The sequence below is a fragment of the Ambystoma mexicanum genome, chromosome 1p, assembly GCF_040938575.1.
Source record: "Ambystoma mexicanum isolate Mex_15411 chromosome 1p, UKY_AmexF1_1, whole genome shotgun sequence".
Lineage (NCBI taxonomy): Eukaryota > Metazoa > Chordata > Amphibia > Caudata > Ambystomatidae > Ambystoma > Ambystoma mexicanum.
This window is the reverse complement of record NC_090921.1, coordinates 779,055,197-779,079,796: the sequence shown is the minus strand read 5'-3', so window position 1 is coordinate 779,079,796 and position 24,600 is coordinate 779,055,197. Positions and strand designations below refer to the sequence as shown.

The following is a 24,600-nucleotide window of genomic DNA, read 5'->3' as shown; positions in this document are numbered from 1 at the left end:
TGCTGTTCTGTTCAATTGAGCAAGCAAGCAAGACTTCTTTGAAGACAGATAGTTTAAGACTTTCAGGAAGGCTCGTTCTGTTCATGAAATGTGGTTGGTGAGGTCTGTTTAGACTCACTAGGTTGAAATCCTTTAGCTCCAGGAGACCTATTTACTTCTGGCACAAGAGGGGATATTTGCAGTTGATTGGGGTCCACATACATTTTCTTCTGCTTTTACAAATTGCTCCAGGGCATTCACCACACTGGTACATAAATCAGTAAGGGTTCACCATATCAAAGTGCTTAGAGAGGGGCGATTAGTAGTACTGACATGTGTAATCATTTGACAACTGTGTCTTAATTAACATATATGGTACAAACTTTGATAACACTGAATTTTGTAAAACACTATTTGTTATGCCATGATGCTTTGTAGGGTGTATGGTTTGTTGGGGTGAGGTGAGGGCGATCACACAATTCTAGATACACAATTTGATAGATTGTCTAGTAAAAATGCTTCTTGTCGAAAAGCTGCAATGGCAATTGAAAATCAATGAGTTTCTTCAGATTGGCAGATTCATGGAGCGTGATGAACCTCGTCCCCCTTCCTTTCATAGCGCCTAACCCCCTGATTGTCAGTATACATTTTACTTGGAAGTGCATGATTTCTTATCAAGAAGAGACCTGCTACTTTTGCAGAGAGGACACTGGTGCATAAAATAACACTCTTGTGTATTCCCACGGATGCTAACCCATCACACCCAAGTTAGGCTTGAACTTAATATAGAGAAAATGGTGTGTTGGAGCAGAAAGTGGAGGTCTAAGCCGAATGTGCTCAGTGATAGCCCTTTTGCCACCACTCTAGTTAAAGAGATAGGAGACTTATTTGATAGAAGTCTAGATGACGCTGTGTGCATAAAGATGCCATGGGTACCCTCCAATGATTACTAAGAAGGGTGCGCATCTCACTGAAAGCTGGCGTTCTGAACACTATATGTGCAAACAGTTGAAGCTGAAATTGGTGAACTAAGGGATACTCCACTACTAGAGACAGATTTACTTTAGCCGAAATCTGGACTCTTACATCTACATTTGATGACACAGCTTCCTGTTAAATAAAATATATGGCTCAATATATCATAGCCAGAACAAATGCAAAAAGGGAGCGACCGGGTAGGGTGTTGTCTTTGTTGGTGAGAGAGAGACACGTCAATCCGCTGTATACAAAGTGAAGGGCACTCATACAGACTCTGAGATTTGCAGATGTTTTATGAATTGTATAATCAACTATATACTCAGAGTATACCAACATGCAACAAAGAGGTGGCAATTTACAGGAGGAAACTTGACAAGAAAAGACGCAAGCATTGCTGAGAAACTTGAGACATCTATTACCCTGCGAGTGATTAAGGAAAACATAATTTAGTAAGGTCTGTAAAGGCTCCAGGCGCAGACTGGGTTTAGCATTGAATTTCATAAAAGGTTTAACCACCAACTAGTCCTTATATAATTAATCGATTGGAAGTTGTTTACTATTGAGTATGATATGCAAGACTGTAATAGTTACTCTATTGATGCCGGGTATGGACTCCACACTTTGTTGGTCCTACTGGCCATTCCACCTCTTAAATGTAGATGGTGAAATCCTAGCAAAAGAGCTAGCATTTAGACTTATGCATGTATGTCAACATTTGGGCCAGGCGGTATTTATCCTGGGTTGGTCCATAAGTAATATTATATGGAAGCTATTCAGCATCATTTTATCAGCCCCTCCTGACAGCAGAGCTGTTGTAGACACACTAGATGGCAAAAAGACGTTTGAATCAATCTTGTGAACCTGCCTGTTGAGGCTTCTGACGACGTTTGGGTTTGGCTACACATATATTGATTATATTAAACTTTTGCATAACAGGCTGCAAGCCAATGTGGTCATCAATGGAATTAATACTCCACCATTTACACCACAAAAGGGTACCCATCAGGGATGTTCTCTGTCATCTTTCTTTGCTCTGGCCATGTAACCAATAGCGAAGAAGGTGCACAGTGACCGGAGTTATGGGATTAACAGCATAAAGGATACCGTCAGTTATATCCTTATACGCTGATATTTTACGTTATACGAGTAATCCCAAAATAGGTCTTCATAGTCGCCTTGATCTTGTTGACCAGTTTTGTGAGGTTCTAGGGTTAAGAATCAACTGGTCAAAACCAGAAGGTTTTTTGTTAGGAGCTGCAGAAGGAATCTGTATAGAAAGTTAAAAATTTGTATGATAACTGAAATCCATTAAGGATCTTGGAATAAAAATATACTACTTGGAAAAAGACAATATACAACACAATGTAGCAGAGATTTTTGAGCGCCTGCTCTACCATTCTCATTAGCACAGTGGCATTAGCCTAAATGGCGGTGCTCCCAAGCTTCTGTATTTCTTTCTCAACCAACCTTGCACTCTCCGAGTGCACTGTAGAATAGATTTGAGAGATTTGAGACGGTGCTAAACAATTTATACTGGGCATTATAAGTTCCTTGTTTAGAGACATAGATGTTGGGGAGGCAATACGATGAGGAGTTAAGGAATGGTGCTTGGTTGGTGAGCACCAATGGGCTGGGGAGGGATTCATTCAGGCTGATGGGAGGCAGAAACGGGTTTATAGTTTGGATACAAATAAGCAGGTATGGCTTCATCATACTACGATATGCACAAATATGATCCTTTTATTTTCTCAAGGTTTTCTTAATTCCTGAATACACTTAACCCTACTGACATATTACAGTGCTTGTCTTTTAGCAACAGGACACAAACATATGATTACTGTTAAATATAAGGGATATTAAAAATGCTAAATCTGTCATTCGGACTATGGTAAATGAGAAATGGGAAAGAGAGTTGAGGGTTCCAATATCAGAGGGCGCTTGAACAAAGCTAGAGACAGACTAGTGCACTGCAAAGTATTAACTCAATACTACCGGACGTAGATGAAACTGCATTCCATATCACCCGTGAGTCAATCGAGGGTTTGCAAAGTGTTGCTGGAACAAAGCCACACTGTTCCACGTTTTATGGGATCTGGTTATTAGAAAAGTGGAATCCATACTTGGAATACATCTTAGATGGGACCGTTTGAATATATTTATTCCACTACAGATGTGATTACAGGTTCCCCAACAGAAATGTGTGGGTCTGGCCCTTAAGCTGGCTCAGAAGAGGACTACTGTGTACAAGACCAGACCTAGCCCCACAGACTACAGGAGGTGGATTTGGGATTTAACACCCTACAGTGACGCAGAAGAGGCTTTTCAGTGTTAAGCGCACCCCAAATCAAGGCGTGGGCAGAGCACTGAACACACCTTGCTATACAGAATCGGAGCAAGATTAATCAAACAGCACATGAAATGGCCCAGAAAAGTTGTTCTTTGGAGACCTCAGAAAGGGCTTGATCTGCCACACTCTAGTGCATAAGAAGGACTATATATAAATTCAATAAACATAAACATAAAGTGGCCTATTAGTTATGCAGCCGCCTGAGTTTGAGTGCAAAATGTAGTCATTATTATTATTATACACCTCTGAATTAGACTAAGCATGATGATCTAAATGCCTTGTTATAACATGGATAAAGGGTTGTCAAAGATGTATGCTTCATGTGATATTGCGCCATCTTGGGGAATTGTTAATTGCTCCTTTTTTTTCATCTGTATATTAATGATGTATTTTACCATTTTGTTATATAAAATAAAGGGTTTAAAAACATTGAATGGTACACAGATGGTAATTGGAGGGCTGGGGAAACCTCCAATCCTGTTTTTGTGTGGCGATGGGGTATGTGTGGACCCTTAGCCATTCACAAGAGCCTACCTGGAACTATGCCCTATGTAGGTCAACATTGTGTGGGTTGCCCTAAGGGGGGCAAGGGGATTCCAAAGCCGCTGACACACAATTACTTGATGTATAAGCACCTTACAAATGCACAATAAATAAATTGCTTTCTTTGCCAATCTATGTCTGGGAACTCTACTTGCTGGCCCCGCTACCACAGCCGGCATAGTGGTAAAACTAAATCCTGACACCTTAACCAACCTCTACACCCATGACTCGTGGACATCTCCGACCTCTTCCAGAAGCCTGGTTCCCATTCTGCCGCGTATTCAAATGTCGATGACTGTGGGCTTTGCTGTACAGTCTTTCACTGTCCTCCTTTACCATGTATTGAACAGAATTTTAATCCTTCAGTCTTCATTTCCATTGCCTTTGGTGGTTGAACCTGGGTCTGGCTCTTTCCTAGATTGGGGCCAGTCATCGACGCCAGCCTGAAGTTAGCTACTTGTTGTGGGACCTTTCAGAGTATGCTTGGTTAATTGCATTTTCCTTGTCTACAGTTCCCCCTGGAATCTGAGTAACTTACTGTTTACAAATCAACAGGAGCTCCCTACCGACTGCCCCATTCACTCCTATGGACACCATTTTCTCAAACTTTCTAAACTGTGTGAAAGTATTTCAAAGTCTTACTTTCCTATGTACTTGAGTTGAATAGTTGTTTAATTTGCGATTTGGGATTTTAAGGAACACTTTCCTGTTTTTATTTCTAGTATTCTTCTCATTTTTGAAGTACTCTAAAGCTTTTTAAGCTTTCTTTCCCTTCAAAAGTCAACCCTCTGCCCTTTCAGCAAGGCCACATTGCATGTTCATTTGGCCTTGTCCAGCCAAAGAGGGTGCCAAAAGTGTGCTTTGTTGAGTACAGATTGGATTCCACTTTAGGGATTTAGAGTGCCATAATGATGCTAGGAAGGTGTTCTAAGTGTGGACCTAGTGACTGCTTTCTCTGTATTGTGCAACCTTACTTACAGTTTTACTCCTATCTATTTCAGAACTGAAGAAAAGAAGATCCTTTCACCCCGCATTTTGCCTCGGAAGCCGAGTAAGGTCCTTCAACATTCTCTCGCCAAGCTCCATCAGCAGCTGGATGAAAGTAAGCTGTGCCAGTTGTGCCCTTTGCTGACCTGCAGCATTCAGTGCTTCGCTAGTAATGAGACCCCATACTATTGTCATTGCCTCACTCTTGACACAGTCATGCTCTTCAAGACCACCTACAAAGAACTCTGCAAATACTCCACAGTATTTACTATGATGCACCCAAATATCCTTCAGTGTCCCTAAATCATGACTTGCATCAACTGCTTCCATCCAGGATTGAGACCCACGCAAACTTTCACAAATGCACCAAAGCTATGACCTCGAGCATAGACTGCTGATAATTCACTGCCACTTCCACCCTTGCATGTCCCAATTTCACAGTCTTCAAGTACAAGTCTGAGATCCCCATTTATTCAAGTGCCCTTTTGACATTTCCTCTGATCCGCAAACCCTCTGCTTGGGAAGCCAATGTACAGATATACCATATTTCTTGGCTGTGATTTGACTTATTATGTAGGAGTTATTTTTTGTTCTTTGCTCTCCAAGCATGCTGCCCACCTCCTTGTGTGAAACATCTGTATCCCTATGAGATATGCACATATACTGTAGTGGGTTGTATGCTTTCCTTATTAACACTAACTATTGATCCCTCTGTGGCTTTTAGTGTACAACAAGCCACTGGAGGAGGACTCTCTTGAGTTTCTTCTAAAAGATTATGACTTGATCTACGGGCGTCGGAAGCAGCTGGAGTTGGAGATCCAGGCCTCCTTCCTCCGCTTCATGGCATGTGTGCTGAAGGGGTACCGCTCGTTCCTGCTACCCATCACTCAGGCGCCCTCAGAGAAAACCAGGGACCTGAGCAACCTCTTCTACCTTCAAGGTGAGGGAATTTATAAAAGCAGATCTTTGACCTGGAGGCAGAATGGCAGCATTCTGTGCCAAATTCAACTATCATTAGAGAAAAGCTTAGTGAATAGGAGAGCCAGAGTAAACCAGCTAATGTAATTTATTTGTACTGGTATGGCACATTCACAATGTACCCGAATATGACATCTGGAGATTTTAGTAACTTAATGGCTCTTAACTTCCAATTTAACATTATCTACAAATGTAAGGTGAATCTGATAAGTTTTGTTTGTAACTTCTTATTATGAATTGGTAAGCCATTATGTAATATTGGGATTGATACTGTGCACTGCTACCATTTGTATCATTCCTCGGCACGTCTGAAAGAGGGGTGGGTGGGTTAAGTAGTGTGGAGAGCTGGAAAATGAAAGATGGATTTGTTGCTGTGTAATTCAGAAATACCTGGGTATTTTGTGTAGTTATTTTTCTTGGTGATCTTTGTCTGGGGTATATAGCCGTTTGCATCAAAATGAGCCCTTTCGGCACCTTTGGTGTTGGATGCAGTGGCCAGGCGATTGTATGTATATTGGTTGTAAAGGTGTACAATTCTATGGTTTGATGTTTGTAGGAAGATATTTTAAATTGATGTGTAAGTTGCATAGATGGTTTGCTAATACTGCAAGAGTTTAATGCCCAAAAGTGATAACCGACACATACCTTTTCTCCCATTGCTGTTACCTAGTACACTCAAGGGACTGTTTATCCATCCTTTAGGCTATCTTGGCGATGGTCCCTCAAATTCTGGGCTTCCAAAGATGTAACCATGCTTCTATTCTCACCCTACATTTATCATGAATGTTCTCAGTCTCATAGTATTTTGTTTTAAAAGCATGAAAGCCATTTATATATTATTTACAAAAATGTAAATATACTGAGCTCTGAATTACACATTGTTGTAAATTTCTTTAAGCAATCCGCACCCTGCGGATGGGAAGGAGCCAATCAGAATGCAGGCCTTAATTTGCGTTATTAGCCTGTGGTGACTACATCGCATTTACCATGATAACCTATGGGGGTAGGCGACCACTAGGGACAAGACTCTGGACCAGCTGCTACCTGATGTGCCTCACCAAGGATGGCCGAGGCAGGATCCTCTAGGTCTGTTACTCCCAAGAGGCCCGGTTGTCCCTGGCTCCATCAGGTGGACCATTCTGTAAAGGAAGGAACTTAAACTGCAAGTAGCAGAATGCCTCTGTTATTGCCACCTTCAATAATACAGGCCTCAGTCAAGATAAACGCTTTCCCTAGTATCTTGTTCAAACATAAGAATGTCTCTATAAACAGATATATTTGTATGCCGCCCATGATAAGGTGAAATACTGTTCTAGTTTAAAGGCAGCACACCATGCAACCACAGGAGTCCATGAACTAACAGAGGGGCAGCTAGGTTGTAGTGACACAAATGTTCACCCACAGTGAAGTCCAACCGCATGTAGTTAGATGCAACACCAACGTCCAACAAAGCTGCAGGTAATTCAGCCGCAGTAAATCTGCCGATTTCTAGAGGAGATATGGAGGACTCGCCTACAGCTTAATGCTGGAGGTGAATCTGCCACATTTCCTCTAAACCTGGAATTCAGCTGTGCAGTAAAATCCAAAATGGTGGTTATTCCGTTATTGCCAAAAAAAGTGGTGGTATTAGAATTACTGCCACTTTTTTACTGCACTGCCGAGCTTGTAAAGAGGCCATTCTGTCTTTAGTCTTAGAGTTTTCCTTAGTAGCAGTTAGGCTTTTATCTAATCCTATCCTTGAGCATTGAGTTAATTTAAATTGTTGAACCGTAAGTTGACAGTGCCCGTGTGCCATTGTCTCAAGTTCCCTACAGCCCTGTTACGTTCCATCTGTATGGCTATGCACATCTACCTGGGCTTCCTTCCCCTTACTTTGCTCCCGGCGACACAACCTGCTCATTTCTCCTACTCTATCCGGGCTAATTGTTTCCACATTCTCTGCCCCTTCCGATCTTGTGCTTTGCGCACGCCGCCATGGCACTAGAAAGTTGGCTTTGTCTTTACAGATGATACTTCTATTTCTCTTTTCCATGGTGGTTATCTATGGCTGCCATTTTTCTTTATTCTCTGTGTTGAAGCGTAAGTGGTCCGACCACTTTTCTTTTGGCGCACATGTGGCTTTAACATTGTGACTGTTGTAGCAAAAGAAGCTTCTTCATGCCTGTGCTAAAAGCAGCATAGCTTACACTTGCAAGCCTTGCCGGTGTGTTAAATACAATCAGCCCTTGTTAATGCCCTCTGTTAGGTTCGAATTCCATTTTCTTGGGTTCTTTTTGCTAGCTGCCGTAGTTCCATAAACTCTTGCTGGCTTTTTGTTCTCCTACACTTTCTTTTTGCAGTTAGCTGGATTTCTACTGAGGTCTGTGCAGCTTCAACTCATTTTGGATGTGCTGCCCTTACTAGCCCCTATAGCTGCATTGGCAGGGGTGCTTTCAGCGCAGGGCATTTTGTCCCTGCATGAGTTCTCACAGAGAAATTGTATTGGGGAATAGGTTGGTTGGAGCTACATTTATGTTTGGCAACACCAACCTGTGCCATTCTTTCCACGTTGGTAGCCATCTGCCCTTGGTGGCAGAATGACTACCAAAATAACAACAAACAGGGTAAGCTACTGTAAGCAAGAGGACACGGATAAGCTGTTGAATTCTTTTTAACCGTTAACAGGATAGACGTGATAACACAAAAACAACGGTTTTGTAGGAAAAGAGCAATTCGTTGGTTTCTGTGAAACGGAGAACTGGTAATACAATTGCTCAAACTCAAGAACAAGGGGGGTAGAGGGGATTTTGTAGGAGGGGAAGGCAAATCCAATTTGGTTATTTCAGCACTGTCCAGAACTGTGGATAAGATTCTGTAGCTGCCTTGATGTAGTTGAAACGACCTGAGACCAGGTCAACTGTTCGTATTCCTTTTCATGTGTCAATTTTTAATCATTCCCATAGGTCACAAAAAATAGGAGATACTTGTACTTCAAAGTATGGAAAAGCCTAAAGACAGGCAAGATAAAAAGGCTGTGGGGTTTGGAAAGGCTCTTATAAAAATGCACTCTTTACATCTGGGTGTGCGCAGGAACGGTTTTGTGTCACAATATCTTTTTCCTTATACTAGAGATATTTGTTGTGGGTCATGAGAGCCCTCATGACCTCTGGGGTCGACCGGTTTCAATGGCTTTCATGGTTGGAGCCATCTTCGGCAGGACCGTGATTCCATATAAAGACCAAATCCAAAAGTTCAGAATGGCTGAACTTGGTCAGACATCTCCTGCAGGGGTACAGAAGGGGGGGGGACGGACATAGAAAAACAAATAATTGTTTAGGTGGGACATGGGCTGAAGGAATCTGGCCTTTAAAAAGGAGGGGACATTCTTAAGACCTCTACTAGAGTATGAGATTACTTAAACCAAAGTTAATTGCAAACTATAATTGCAGGAGAATACTGGTGCCTGATCACTGGTGAACAAGACTCATCATCAAGGGTGGGTGAAGGGAGTGGTGGGGAAAGACTAGGTCGAGGGAGGTGCTAGGGCCCCTCTCCCTTGTGGGTACATGCTGTGGTGGCCCAAATCATAGTTCAAGGAACAGATACCTCTATGCACATCGGGTGTGTTGGAGGAGGTTTGATCGTGTGCTGGCAGGCAACGCTGTGAAAAGACAAGGAAATTTCTAAAAATGAGGCAAAAGGCATCTGAGGAGTGCTACAGCTAGGGGCAGTGAGGGTACCATGTAAATACTTGATATTAGTTGCTGCTAGGTGCACCTTCGTGAAAAGCGACTTCTCTGTCAGCGCATGTCCCACGTAAACAATTCTTTGTTTTTCCATGTCTCCACCCTCACCCCCCCCCCTTCTGTACCCCTGCAGGAGATGCCTGACCAAGTTCAGCCATTCTGAACCTTTGGATTTGGTCTTTATATGGAATTACGGTCCTGACGAAGATGGCTCCAACCATGAAAGCCATTGAAACCGGTCGCCCCCAGAATGACTATCAAGACATTTTAAAAATCCTACACCCTGTCCATTTTTATTTGTTATATTTATTTCTTTGGGTCAAATACCATCTAAAACATATTTTATAAGTGTTTACATGACTTGGGTGGACATAGGATTTTAAAATCCTGTCCAAAATATTGGTCCAAGAAGTCATGTCAATTTCACTATGCGTATCTTCAGCCCCCCCAAGTTTGCATGTAGTTATGGGCCAGATGCCACATCCTAGTTTTTATATAAAATGGAAACCCATTTATTTACGGCACCTGCTAGTAAGTTGCCCTCAGATTTGGTAGTATCTATAGTTACCTGGATGCAATTGTGGGGGTGCATCATCCAATGACTCAGCGCAAAGTAGTGAATGTATGATCAGAAACATATCATTAATTGGTTGGCTGCTTTTGAGTCTGCTTGTGAGATACAAGAAGTAGGAGATCCTGATGAGATTGCTTGGTTGCTCAGCAGACTACTCCAGTCTCACTGCAGTGTCATTATGAAAATGTGTAAGGCTGATGGAAAGGATTTTGACACATTGAAACAGGCTCTACTCTTAAAGTTTGGGAAGACTCCTGCCCGATACTTACTGATTTAGAGAATACAAAAAAAAAGAAAGTAACACTTTGGTGTCTTTTGTGACTGATTCTTGAAGAATTTGAGTGGCTGGGTAGAAGGCCATAAGGTAACCACTTTTGAAGGCATGCTCAATTGGGTCCTGCTGGAACATATTGTTTCTACTTGTTCCCCTGAGCTAAATCAGCACTTGGCAGATTCAAAGGAGTTAGATCCTAAGAAGCTGGCTATTGCTGCTGATCTTTAGGTTTCCCATAGAGTGTCCCATAAGGACAAACAGGATTCTGGTAGACATACTGAGGGGAAAATGGAGAAAGAGAAAGAGGGAGGGTCTACTGAAAGTTTTTCTTAGCATACGCCACATGGACATGGAAAGGGTAGTGGGACTCACCATCGCAAGCATGAGAGTGGACACTCTAAGCCTCCCTATACACAAAGGTCCAATGGATCTTGTGGAGCAAGTGACCATGTGAAGGGGGACCACAGGTGGACCTTGTGGGGCCGCTCTGTGATCTGGCACTTCTTTATGAATAGGAAGAAATACCCACAGGGGCATCCTTCTCTTCAGATTCCTTACCCTGTGGAATATGATCTGAAGTAGTATTAGTTTCCCTGAGATACTGGGAACCTAGAGTTGCTGGGGCTTATGCCGCCATCCACGATAATAACAAACATTACTTTAAGGGTAGTGTACTGGTAGATGGTGTAGACACCTTTGCTATTAGGGACACTGTGGCCAGTCAGACTGTAGTGGATTCCACTCCGGTAAATTCAGAGGCTCTGGCCAGAGCTCCTCTGATGCCTACTAAATTGGCTGGCTGCCCCCCTCTCAAGTTTCCATTTATGCCTGTCAATTTGGCTGTGAATGGTGGAGTAGTTAAGATACCTGTTAATGTGCAGAGGCAAGTCCTTGGAAAAGTTCTGTTAGGGAATGACTTCAAAGACGTGCGTCTTACGGGGGACACTACAGAACTTCTACACACTAGGTCTCCAACCAAGGCTGCCTTAGCCAAGTTTAAGGCCCAGCCAAAGGCAAAGGGGAAACCTAAGCCTAGAGAAGAGTAGACACTAAGGGAAGGAGAATGTTGCCTCTACCTCAGCTGCGAGTTGGTCAATCCCTTGAACCTGACGAGGAAGAGGGGCTGCTTGAAATATTCCATCCCCTTGAACATCCTGAATTGCAGAGTTTACTTGCAGAAGGTGGTCCCTCAAGGGATGAGTTCAGTAAGGGCCACCGTGAGTGTCTATCACATGAAGGCCTAAGGAGACAGGCCTAATATGAGGACACAGATAGAAAGTCATTGCAGGGGTTGTGCTACTTGTCAGATTTCTGGCAAAAGTGGTGCAAAAATCCAGGCTCCATTGGTACCACTACCTGTAGTGGGTATACCATTTGAGAGGGTAGAGATTTACGTTGTTGCTCCCCTTGACCCTCCTACATCCTCCCCTTGACCCTCCTACATCCTCTGGCACTAGGCACGGCAAGGGTGCAGTGTTTCCGCCGCTCCCAAGGGCCTGGGAGACACTCGCTGGATCCTGTTTGCTGGCCACGCCCCCTGGACACCTATTGACTGCAGCAGCCCTGCAGCGGTGAAGCCCGCAGCGGGGCAAGGGAGCAGTGTTTTGCGCCGCTCCTGGGGACCTGGGAGACACTTGCTGGTTCCTGTTTGCTGGCCACGCCCCCTTGTACACAAATAGACTGCTGCAGCCCTGTAGCAGTGAAACCCCCGGCAGGACAAGCATGCAGTGTTTTTGCGCCGCTGGTGTTCGGCACAGCAGTGGTGTTAGGCCAACTGGGGATATCAAGGACAGTCCTGATCTTCTGAACTCCTCTGAGGAGAGAGGTGAGAGTTACGTTAGACATTACCTGGGACTGCTCTGGAGAGTGCTGCTGAAATTATCCTGACCCAGTCCATCGAGCTTATGGAGTCTCCACTTATCGCCCCCCTCGCACCACTCCTTTTCTTTCCTGCCCTACATGGAGCACAGGCTTATCCTGTGCACAAGTCCCAGCATAAAATGCTGGTCGTGAGGAGGCAGCATCAACAGGGCGGGCCACTTAAGGAGGCAAACATAGACTCTGCTGCCGGGGGGTTATCGGGACGATTTGCAATGAAACCCACTGTCCCAGGAAGAGAGGCTTACTTGCCGGGTGAAGAAGTCTGTCACTTTCCAGGGGTAGCCATGATGTCCTGGGATGAGTGCTAATAGCCCTAAATGGTTGCCACCAGGGGACGCCGCTTGATTTCCTGCTAGTGATCCTGGATGGGCTGTCCAACACCTACCCTGGAGTAGGTCACACAGATGAGAATCAGGAAGACGTTGTCACCCATGGGAGTGCCCTGATCACTAGAAGGAATCCCCGAAATATGGATATTGTTGTGGATAAAGGCAAAGGAAGCGCAAGAACAAAAACTCCCCCCCCTCTTTAATCTTAGCCGGCGTCTCCAGCCATCCTGACTCCCTCAACTTTCCTTTCAACTGTTAGGGATGGGAGATGTTCCCCTATACACCCCTGATGGCTGCACCCTGTTACCTGGTTCCACCTAGGGACCTCCAGCCTGGCCCCTGACCCTGCATCAGCTATCGACACCCTCGATGACCATACTATGTGTACTCAAGCTCCAACCCCCATGGACCCAGTGGATATAGCGATCCGTGCCGCAGCTGTTGCTAAGCCTCCTTTCAGTTCTTCTGGCACTTTGGGTTCTTCTAGTAGCGCCTGGAGTGAGTACCTCTCTTCTACAAGCCCTGGGGGTAGCTCTTTTCTCTGTTTAACTCCACTCAGAGCCCTCAATCCCATAGAACATGTGGACGACAGCGGTTCTAACTTGAACTTTAGCCTGCCAGCTGATGATGCCTGCAATGCCAAGGGGTGCAAGTGTAACCAGGTGCTCGTTGAGTTGACAGCCATTAGGAAATGCTCATGGTCCTAGTAGGAAACCAGGGGAGGGGAGGTGAAATGGCGTAGGGGGAGCCCCCCATTGCCCGCCACAGGGTCAAGGGACCTTGCAACTGACCCTCTGAGTGCCCCATCGTTCTGGATTGTGCAAAACCAGTAATACCCAAAAACATGCTTCTTCTCACAGTAGGGCACCTAGGAAACCAGCTCTCTTCAACGCCCCTCGCAAAACCGGAATCGAGCCCCAAGAGCGCAGTAGTGTGTCTTATCTTAAGCCAACGTCCTCCCTAATTGTGGAGCAGGACTCATGTCCTGTACAAGGCTCAAGCTCGAACGACAGTGGAATATATGGTCCTTGGCAGAGGGGGGCATGTCTGGCCGCTATGACAAGGGTGGGTCCGGATCCACCAGTTTATTTGCACAGGGTACCAAAACTGGCAGAGAGCAAGACGGAACCAAGGGATGCCCTTTTGAACAAGTGCTTGCACTGGTTGCGGACCGTGAAAGGATGTGCTTTTTTCTCGAGAGAATCTATGGTGCGATGCTCCAGAGTCCGAAATAATGACTTGAGTCCCTATTATACCATCAAATAGTTTTTTTGGGACTGTAGAGTGGCCAAAGGGGTGCTGGGACGATCTGGGTGGCATGGTCGGCCGGCCAAGGGAGGGATCTCAACCAGCCAGTATTTCAAGCAAGGTCGCACTGGTTGATTTGGAGCCACCCCATTCAATACTCCCCTAACTGGTGTGAACCTTATTCCCCTGGGACGACGAGAACTGGGAACTATTGTGGTTAGACCTTGTCAGGAATCGGGGCTGTTTCATCCATTTACACAACAAGGGAAACCTACGGCATCCATTTAGGAATCACTTACGCTCACTATTTCTGCGCCGTTCCTGGCAAGATACATGTTGCCATGGCGACGGTCTGTGCTTTCTCACTCACGGCAGCTACCCGGAAGTAGCTTAACAGCTGATTGCCGTAGAACTCAGAACTGTTAAAACATGCCCCCTTACCTCGGCGGGCGATTCTGATTGAAGTAACGACCCGCTCTTGCTTCGCTTCGTGTTTTGAATCTTGTTTTCTTGGACCTGGTTCTGGTACCCCTCTAGCCCCTTACAGCCATTCCTATTCCTGGCTGCCTTTTCCTTCCTTTTTCTCCCCTTCTGATTCTGTATCAGTCACCCTTCCTCTGCATCTACTTATCTGCTGACAGGACCTGGACTGCTAAAAGGACTCTCTCTGCCTCACGTCTTGTATTTGGTGTGCCCGCAAGTGAAACAGGACCCGGATTGCTAAAAGGACTCTCTCTGCCTCACATTTTGTCTTTGGTGTGCCCACACGTGAACTGGACTCGGATACATACCGGACCCCTTTAGTCACACATTTCCACTTTACCTTGCCCTCAATATGGACAGATATGGACTGCAAGTGGCTGCTTTTTGGTTTTTGCTTTCTGCTAGCACCAGGACTAGAGACGCTTGCTGCCAGGTGCACTTTAGGCATCCTCGTGCCAGCGGGGTAGGTTTTCAGGACTTGCTTGGGAGTTAGGCGTCCTCATTCCGTCGGGGATAGGTCCTGGGAATCGCCATCATCCTGAACTGCCTAATTACGGAAGACTACAGCTACTCCTGGAAAAAAAACTTCTTCCTCAGGTATTGTGATTGACTATATTGTATCCTTGTATCCTAGTGTTTATTGCTTTCTCTTGAATGGTCTTTATGGTCGTTCATATCTTTGGGTTGTCCCTTATAGATTACATACTGGACCTCAGGGATCTTGGGGGACCTCTGTCACCTAGATTAACCTACTCTTCTGGACATCTCCAGGTTGGTCTCCACAATCGGAGAGCGGGGAGGTTACAGTATTCATATCAGAAGTACTGACCTAATTAATTCTGTTTCTACAGCTGGTGTGTCCTGGGCGTGTCTCCTCTTCTGACTGCTAGACGTCTCTGTCTGTATTGTTAAACAGCAGAGAGGTACAACAGTAGGAAGAATTCTTCGGCTGCAACTCAAGCTTCCTGGACCTCGTCCCCCACCGCGTTGCACTTCTTACGTGAAGTGGGTTGTGACAGACCTTTTGACCTGGTGCAATTTTGAACCGGGCTGGTTTATCTCCACTGTTGTTTTCCTCCCTCTCACTTCTTCTATTTACATAATGATGTGGTGTAATATGACCTTGTTTATCAATTGTATGTGCTAGGATGTACTTTGATGGCCGAATAAAGTTATAAAGTATTAGTTTATCCTTATGGTCTTTGATCATGCCACAAGATATTCTGAACCATGCCACTGAAGTCTGTGACTGACAAGTCAGTTTCAAGAGCATTGCTGGGCCTATTTACTAGGGTTGGATTCCCTAAAAATGTGTCTGCCAGAGGCACCAACTTCATGTCTAGGTATATGCAGGTCATGTGGAGGGAATGTGGGGTGTTGTATACGTTTTCATCTACAGACCAATTGCCTAGTTGAGAGGTTCAACAGGACTCTCAAAATCATGATTGGAACTCTTGAGGATCCTTAGAGGTGAAAGTGGGGTTGGCTTTAGCCCCTTTGAACTCTTGTTTGGTTACCCATCAGGGGACCCCTTGCCCTAATCAATGAAGGGTGGGAGGTGCTGTTAGGACAGTTTTTCTGAAGTCCAACTAAGGGCTTAGTAAAACCATTCTACTGAGGCAGTACAAGACTCCACTCTTAGTATAAGGCTGTACCACCTGAGTTCGGGGTAGTGTAGACAGAGCAGCCAGGCTTATCGTAGGAGGGCCGTAGATACAGTACAAATGAAATTGTCATACAAATGATCCAAAGAAACACTGAAACACTATGTATTGTAAAAATAAAGGATTTATTTAAATACCAGTAGGCCCAGATAAATCTAGGGGTTAAGTAAGTACTAACACATTATATGAAATCACAATATAAAACACAACACTATACTTGAAAGCACACAGGCCCAAGCATAAACCTTATTTGGAACACCTAACAGTAGTTCTAGGGAAGTCAAAACCTTGTTATACACATTTAGTATAGGTCAAGCCTATTCTTTGGGAGTAAAAGACCAATGGTTACTTTTAGATTACTTTTGGTAATACAAGGACGGTAGGCCCTTCCAGTTGTACAGTGACTCTTGGAACAAATCACATAAACAGTCAACTGGACAATATACTTTTGGTGAATAGTGAAACACTTATTCTAGGTGCAGAGCTTCTATAGCTACTTTTGTCGTAACACAAGGTTATACCAGGTGAGTAAAACCTCAGGATGTAATATACAATTACAGATGCTTTGGAAATCAGGGAACCCCAGATTGAGGTAAGCAATAACTCTGGTAACTTGTTTTGGATGGCACACAGCTAACACAAGTTAAGTAAAACCCACTTACTTTAACTTCACAATGAAGGGGAAACTAAAACCCAATGGCACACTTTACTGAATAGTTATTCTAGGTAGGCAACAACCTAATGTAGACTTATTAAGGACAGGCTAGCAGCAAGTCAGCAGAAGCAAGACCCAGTTGGGGGACACTCCTACAGTTATCCTAACAGGACTAACCTGGTGATACCAACAGTTGGGGGACACTCATACAGTTACCCTACAGGAATAATCTGGTGAAACCAACACATTACTTTTGTAAAGAGGCACAACCTAATCACAGGAGAGTAAAATACCTTTACATCTACTTTTTTTTAGACTGGTAAAACAGTGGCTAAGGAAGAAAAGATGTTAACCATACTTTTAAGAATAGTGCATCACACATTCAAGATCAGTAAGAACTTTTGTAACTGTTCACTCTGAGGATTACAGTTACCCACCAACTCTTTACAAGTAAGTAAAACACTTGATTTCTTTTCTAGGCAGAAGTCCCAATCCCTTCAAAGTCTTTCCCTTAGAGCATGAGTGTTCTCGGTGGCAGAAGGGGGGTCACTAGGACTAGTGACCAACAGGCAGTGTTAGAATAAGTTCTTTAGTAGCAAAAGTCAGAGTTCCTTAGGAAAACAGGGCAAACAGGTGAGTACTTTACTTCTAGGGTTAGAAGAGGGTCCAGGGGCTTCACAGAAGACACACCAGCAGGATTCCAGCAGTAGAACTGGATGCACTGCATAAGGGACCTCCCAATCACAGAAAACACCCCAAAGCTACCTAGAAATCCCAACAGGCTTAAGGTAAGTATATACCCAAGCCAACACAGTACCTCAGCAATGAAGAAGAGATTGCAGCAGGAGAACTTCAGGGACTGCAGCCAAATACCTGGTCAGTGGATTCCTTGTCCTGGAGACTGAACACAAGACCTCAGAAGGGACTTTGCAGCAGGGATCGATGAAGAAGGCTCTAGGCAAGATGTCTCTCGCGGCTGAATGCGGTTCTGCGGGTTTGGCGCCTTTTCAAGGAGCACAGAAGAAGACAGAAAATCGCGTTTGAATTCTCGTCGTTTAAAGGGTCCAGCACTCTTGTGAGGGGACTTTTCGGACGCGATTCGTGTCTCTGGAGATTCACCAGGATGCCCACGAAGTTTCAGCGAGATTCGGAATTCGGAAGATGGTGCACCACACAGTGGCTGGAGGTCCCAGGGTATAGGGGTATTGCAAGAACGCAAGGTCGCAGCAACCCGTGGGATGGCTCAAAATGCAGGTCCTCTTGAGTCTAGTGGGTCTCACCAGGCTCTGGGTTCGGGTCGTCGTTTACGGAGACCCCAGATCGATCGGAAGGAAGGGCTGCAGCAGGCTCCAGTTACACAGCAGGCTCTCCGGTCGCTGGAAATCATTCCCACCGCTTTTCCTTCGTCATCCTCTTCGGCTTTGTGTTCCAGTGGTTGACATGACTTCAGTTTCCAGTATTTATCAGGAACTGCAGCACAATCTCTGCATTCTCTCCCCGCATTTTACAAGAAAGGGGCGTCTGGATGTCCAATCAGGACAGCCAACCTCCCACTGGGATTTGTCCCAGTTGAAGGAAGGCGTAAGACAAAGGAGGGGGAAGTTTTGGACTCCTGCCCTTTAAATTTCCCGCCCTGGAGGTCAGGGGAAGGAACAAGAAACAACAAGAAACACTAAAATGGCAGAAAAAGAAGACGGGGCCATTTTGGTGAAATGAGCACCCTTAGGTGCCTTAACTGCAGCTGTGATTGCAGCCCGCGGTAAAGGTGCACCAAATTAGTAAAAGGTATCACTGCCACCAGCCATTAAAGGTAAGCTTGTCACTGTAACAGAATTGTTACAGTTTAAATGTGAAAGGGGATACATTGTATCTCCCCAGCACTCCACATAAGGTGGGGTGTGCTGGTTCCACAGAATAAAATGTAAAAGGGATCCAAAGATCCTTTCTACCCTTGCGAACTGTAGTTCACTCAAGGTTAGCACAAAAAAGTAAAATGGGGAGCCCCTAGGGCAACCCAGCAACAACAGGCAATTATTGCCAATGAGTTGTTAGACATGATAACTTTAAAAAGACACTATGGAGAGTCTTAAAAATGACACCCATAAAAAGAGTTAGACAGGTGAGTGTGGAAAAAGGTTTTCACTCACTGAGGTATTAATGAAAAATATCCCACTAGAAAAGCAAAAAGTTCTGGAGTTGAACCAGGAAAGGAAGATTTACCAGCTCTGTGGAAATCTTACCTAACAGGTGCCCACTCCTCCTATCACTACCAATGAAGTAGACTATGTGTTGGGTTGCGAAAGAGGATGGCCTTAATGATGGCAAAGGCTGGACAAACACTGGTGTGAAACATTGGTATGACCAGAAAGCTTCACTAGTTCATTTTTCCCCAGGCCAAGAAATACTGATTATGAATCCTTTGAGGGCTAGAGCTTTACAGGACAAATGGCCAGGACCTTTTTACCATTGTTGAAAGACTTGGTGAGGTTAACTATTTAGTGGTCCTTGAAAGGCCTGGTCAGGCTCCCAAAGTGTTCCACGTGAAAAGGTTGAATGTGTTAGTCCCTAGGGTTGAAATGGGAGCCCTCCTTCTGGCTTCAGAAAGGGAGGAGGAGGAATGTGAACCTCTCCCTGACCTGTTCCAGGGCAGCCCTTCTGGTAGATCCATTGAGGGTGTGAAATTGTCCCTTTTGCTTAGGAAGTTTCCCCCCTCGTTTTCACTCACTCAAGGCTCGATACCGTGGTGCAAGCATGACATTGACACTGGAGACTGTGTGCCTACCAAAAGTAAGAGTTCTAGGGTATCCAAAAAGTTCAGATCCCACATAAAGTCTGAGGTCAACAAAGTGTTGGATCTGGGGGTGATGGAGCTCTCCAGTAGTCCTTGGTCCGGTCCAGTGGTTCTGGTACCAAATAGCAGGAACTTCTGACTTGAGATTCTGTGTGGACTACAGAGCTCTAAATACTGTCACCAAGACAGATGCACATCCCCTCCCACAAACTGATGAGTTGGTGAACATGCTAGGCGCTGCGAAGTACTTTAGCATCTTGGATTATTTTGCAGGATATTGGCAAATATCCCTTACAGAAGATGCCAAGGAGAAGACCGCATTCTCAACACCTGAGGGATTTTACCAGTTAAAGAATGCACTTGCCACTTTTCAAGTTTGATCAACCATGTCCTGAATGGGTGGGATGAATTCTGCATGGCATAGCTAGACGATATAGCAGTTTTCAGCTCTATTTGGGAAGAAAATGGAAGACACCTTGAGATTGTGTTGCAGGCTCTTCCACAGGCCCACCTGATCATAAAGGCAACCAAGTTCCAGATTGGTCCGGTTTCAGTGACCTACCTTTGGGAATTAAGTTGGAGGGGGCACGATTCAGCCTCTTCCCAGTAAAATACAGGCTGTCCAAGACTGGGCAACCCCTACATAGGCTGATGCTCTGGGTGGGGATTTTGATTTTGAAGATTTCTTACGCGCACCAAACAGACTTAACTGCGTTCGGGCGCATATGGTAACTGTCCATCATGAGTAGGGTGTATAGGTACTGCATAAGATCTGTGAATGACTAGCTTATTTAAATAGGAAGATGTGTATGCTAACATCTATTGTACGTGCTGCAAGTCCTTTATTGGAAGCTGTGTCTACCTCTTCTTTATGATAAACCCTAGCGTTGAATTTCTGGGCCATCTTTTGCATTTCCTTTTGACATTCTTCATTGTTACTTACAATATGTTGAACCCTAAGGAGTTGGCTATACAGGAGATGTTGGCTCAAGCTACGAGGGTGGAAACTCGAGCAGTGAAGCAAATTATTCCTCCTGAGAATAGCCTTGACTGCTCTCCAGCTTTACCTTGATTGCGTTTTGGCTAACCTCTCAGAGTTCCCCTTTCACTATAAATAGGGTGGCCTCCGAAAATCTGTCCATCAGGCCAGATTCTATAAATCCATCTTAACAAAGGGTTCCATACACAGAGCAATGGGGACAAAGGACATCCCTGTCTAGGGCCCTTGGAGATACATATGGGGGTAGAAAACTGGCCATTTATGTACATTTTAGTTTCAGTATGTATGTGTGTGTATATATATTTCTGAGGCTTGTGGAATTTGCTTAGATCACATGCTGTGCATAGGCCGACATCTAGTGGAAGCTGCAGAGTATTGCAGTTTGTTTTTCGAAACTCAAAAATGGGCGTCGACACAGGGCGTGCCAGTAATACTATCCCTAGTGTGATGTCCGCTGTACCCATGATCCCTCACGCGTCTAGGACCCTCGGATTGTTTTTTTTCACCATACTTGTCGGAAGCATCCCGCGGAGTTCCCTGGCTTTTAGCCATAATTTTGCAAATAGCATAATATTTCCCCGTTTCTTTCATCCGAATGTCGAAGCTCGAAGCCGGCCCGGAGAAGAAAACAACCGTCGAGAGCTGCACAACGGACTTTGGGCCTCGGAAGGCCTCTGGCCTCGGCCCTGCAAGTAGGGAGAGTGGTGGGTGGTACTTACTCTACACTCATATTCCTACACACACTAGCCCGCTGTCACAGGGTGCGTATGGAGGGTACCCCTTTCCAACTTTGCCCCAAGTGCAACCGCAAGTACCCTTGGGTTAACGGACACGCCACCTGTAACCTCTGCTTGCCAAGGGACCACCCTGAGGCGAACTGCAGAGCGTGTAGCCGGTTCAAGGCTAAGACTCTAAAGGACCGTTCGACCAAACGTTGGGTCTGCCACGCCAGGCAACGAGAGGCCATGGAAGCGGAGGGCACCTTCAGTGATGGCAGCGACGCCGTACTATCGGACGGCGAGGGCAACGTGGCGTCGAAAGACAGCCAAGCGCAAGTCCCCGACCTCGGAAGGTTGTCCGGCAAGGCAGCTATGGGGAACACACCCGGCGACACGAGCGCTACCCACACCACTTTCACTAAACATTCGAAGTCCAACCGAGACTTGACGCGCGTGTCGAGTTCTCGGAAAGAGGCACACACAGAACGGTCCACCAAATTGGTGTCCTCTGGGCGCTCTCGGTCAAGATCGCTGCATGACACCAGGAAACCATCCACTATTGCCAAGAGTGCCTCACTCACCAAAGTTATGGAGGTACGATCGTCGGAAGACAAAGCCGACCTCCATCCCCAGGCCGCGCTCCAGGAGTTGGCGTCAGCAGACCGCTCGACGGCTGCTCCCGTATCCCAATGTCCTCACTCTAAGGATAGGGACTCTACCCCCGAATCTCGGCACCAGACGTCGAAAGGCTCTGAGAAGGTGAAAACGCCTGGGAAGCACTCTTCCACTCATGGGGAGGGGGGAAAACAGCAGAAGAAAACATCTCAGCCTTCTTCTGCACCTCTGCTACATAAAGACAGTGCCAAGTCTTCTGATAAACAGCTAGCTAAAACCCTTGCACAAACCCATAAGTCCAGTCAGGTCATAGCAGGGAAACACTCCCAGGAAAGGGTAATCCCCAGCTCCAAAGAATGGTCCAGTGAGGATATAGACAGTTATGTCTAGAATGTCATCCCTAGCAGACTTCTATGCCAAGAACCCATATCACTTCCTCTCCTATACCCCTGATGGGGCTACTCCGTCAGGGTTCAGGGACCAGCAACCCCCTGGTAAGAAGCCTTGTGTTGAGGCACCAACGCAAAGTTGGTCTTTTGACCCTTTCTACGTACAGCCATACACTCAGTATAGTGACGATCCACTACAAGATGAGGATCCAGAATTGGTAACGTTGGACGACCAAACTGGGGTGGACTACTATGGGGATGAGGAGGACCCAAGAGGAGGAGGAAGATGACCCTGAAGTATACAGAGTAGACTCCCCGGTAGGCAAAGAACCTAAGGGTACCGACTCTCCAGTCGACAACCAAACTCTTCTAAATGAGGTTTTGTCTAGAGCGGCAGAACACTTCTGCATTGACACTCAGGGAGCACAGAAGGAGAGGGACTTTGCCGAAGAACTAGTAGGAGAAAAGAAACCCATTGCCCAGGCTATCCCTATTCTCAAGTCTATACAGAGGAGAATTGATCCTTCCCTTCTCAATCCTAACCTCACCAGGGCAGTAAAACCCAGAATCGAAAAATTATTCAGGCCAGCCCTATCAGACCCGCTCTACATAAGGGGGCAGCTGAAACCGGACTCCCTGGTAGTGACTAATACCCGGAAGAGGGCGGGAACGCCCCTATCTTCGTCTGAGGCTCCCCCCGACAAGGAGAGCAAGAAGATCTACGGGCTGGGAAGGAAGGTAGCCTCCACTTCCGCCTACCAGCCAAGGATTGCCAACTCCACCACTCTGCTGGCTAGTTACAACTGCCACCAGAGAGAACACGTTGCTGCACTCATCGACTCCGCACCAGAACCTTTAAAGGGCCAGTTGGCACAGGTTGCGTCGGAGGGGAGACCCGTGTCCGGTTGCATCCTTAAGGCAACCTTTGATGCCGCGGTTAACTACGGCAGGCTAATAGCAGAGCGCACTGTCATTAAGAGGCATGCTTGGTTAAGACAGTCAGGGTTTAAACCAGAGACACAAGCATCCTTAATCGACATGCCGGTAGAGCCTAATCTACTGTTTGGCAAGGCGGTAGAGGACACACTAAAAAATGCCAAAGATGAGTATGAAATTCTGAAGTCCCTGGGACAGTTGACCAAAAAAAAACCTAATCAAAGAGGGAATGGTAATTTTCGTCGCCCACGCGGTCAAAATTCACAAAGAGGCTCCAACTATTCTCAGGGGCAGGGTACATCATGGGGTAACAACCAGCAGTCTTCCCAGAGTTACAACAGGGGAAACAAGAGGGGCCGTGGTAAGGGTAGTAGAGGCAGCCCCAGCAGAGGCGGCACGCCTCCCGCAAAACAGTGACACCACGATCAGGGTCCCTTCCCACGCATCTCCAGTAGGGTGACGCATTACCAACTTCACCCAAGCTTGGGAAGGGATTACATCAGACAGATGGGTGCTGTCCACAGTGTCCGCAGGATACTGCATAGAACTGTTAGAGCGTCCCTGAAACCACCCTCCACGTCAAAAAGTACATTCGTTGGACCACCAGAAGATCCTCCTCGAGGAGATCGTCAATCTTCTAGCAAAGGACGCAATAGAACTCGTCCCGGACACCAGGTAAACAAGGGTATTTATTCAATTTACTTCCTTGTGCCAAAAAAAGATTTGACAGTGCGCCCAGTATTGGACTTATGCCCTGCAAACAAGTATGTCAAGCCCCAAAAATTTCACATGACTACTCTCCAAGAGGTAATCCCCCTCCTAAAAAAGGGGGATTACATGGCAACATTGGACATGAAAGATGCCTATTTTCATATTTCCATGTTCCCAGCGCACAGAAGGTTCTTGCGCTTCAAGGTGGACAGTCAGCACTACCAGTTCAAGGTGCTGCCCTTCGGTATAGCCTCGGCTCCAAGGGTATTCACCAAGGTACTGGCGGTGGCGGCGGCACACCTACACAGGGAGACAATCCCAGTGTACCCTTACCTGGACGACTGGCTCATCACGGGGGAGACCCCAGTAATTTGCAGATCAAACATTCAAAGAACAATCGACCTCCTCTTCGAATTGGGTTTCTCCATAAATGAGAAAAAAATCAAGCCTGGTGCCAAGTACCTCCAAACAGTTCCTAGGAGCTGTTCTAAACAAGAGTGGTTAGCCTTTCCATCGGAGAAAAGAATTCGGAATCTACTGCTGCAAATTCCTCTATATCAGCCCGGTCGCCAGATTACGGTGCGCAAAGTGATGCGTTTGCTAGGCATGATGGTGTCATGTATTTACCTGGACCCCCATGCGCGTCTGCGCATGCGTCCCATGCAAGAATGGTTGGCAAAACAGTGGTCTCAGGCAAGTGGTCAGTGGGACGATCTAGTGGTCGTTTCGCCAACACTTGTACAAAGTCTTCACTGGTGGACAAGAGAACCTGTCAAAGGGGAAACCCTTTTACG

The 24,600-nt window shown here is 45.8% G+C and overlaps 1 protein-coding gene across 5 annotated transcripts in view; it reads left to right on the top strand.

Annotated features, from left to right (window-relative positions):
• DENND4B (DENN domain containing 4B) overlaps window positions 1-24,600 on the top strand; it is a 2,051,633-nt gene that overhangs the window by 951,989 nt on the left and 1,075,044 nt on the right. For all 5 annotated transcript variants that reach the window (XM_069651381.1, XM_069651348.1, XM_069651357.1 and 2 more), the window contains 2 exons: window positions 4,849-4,949; window positions 5,559-5,774. In XM_069651381.1, the coding sequence (XP_069507482.1) occupies window positions 4,849-4,949; window positions 5,559-5,774 (317 nt within the window). The remainder of the gene's footprint in view (window positions 1-4,848; window positions 4,950-5,558; window positions 5,775-24,600) is intronic.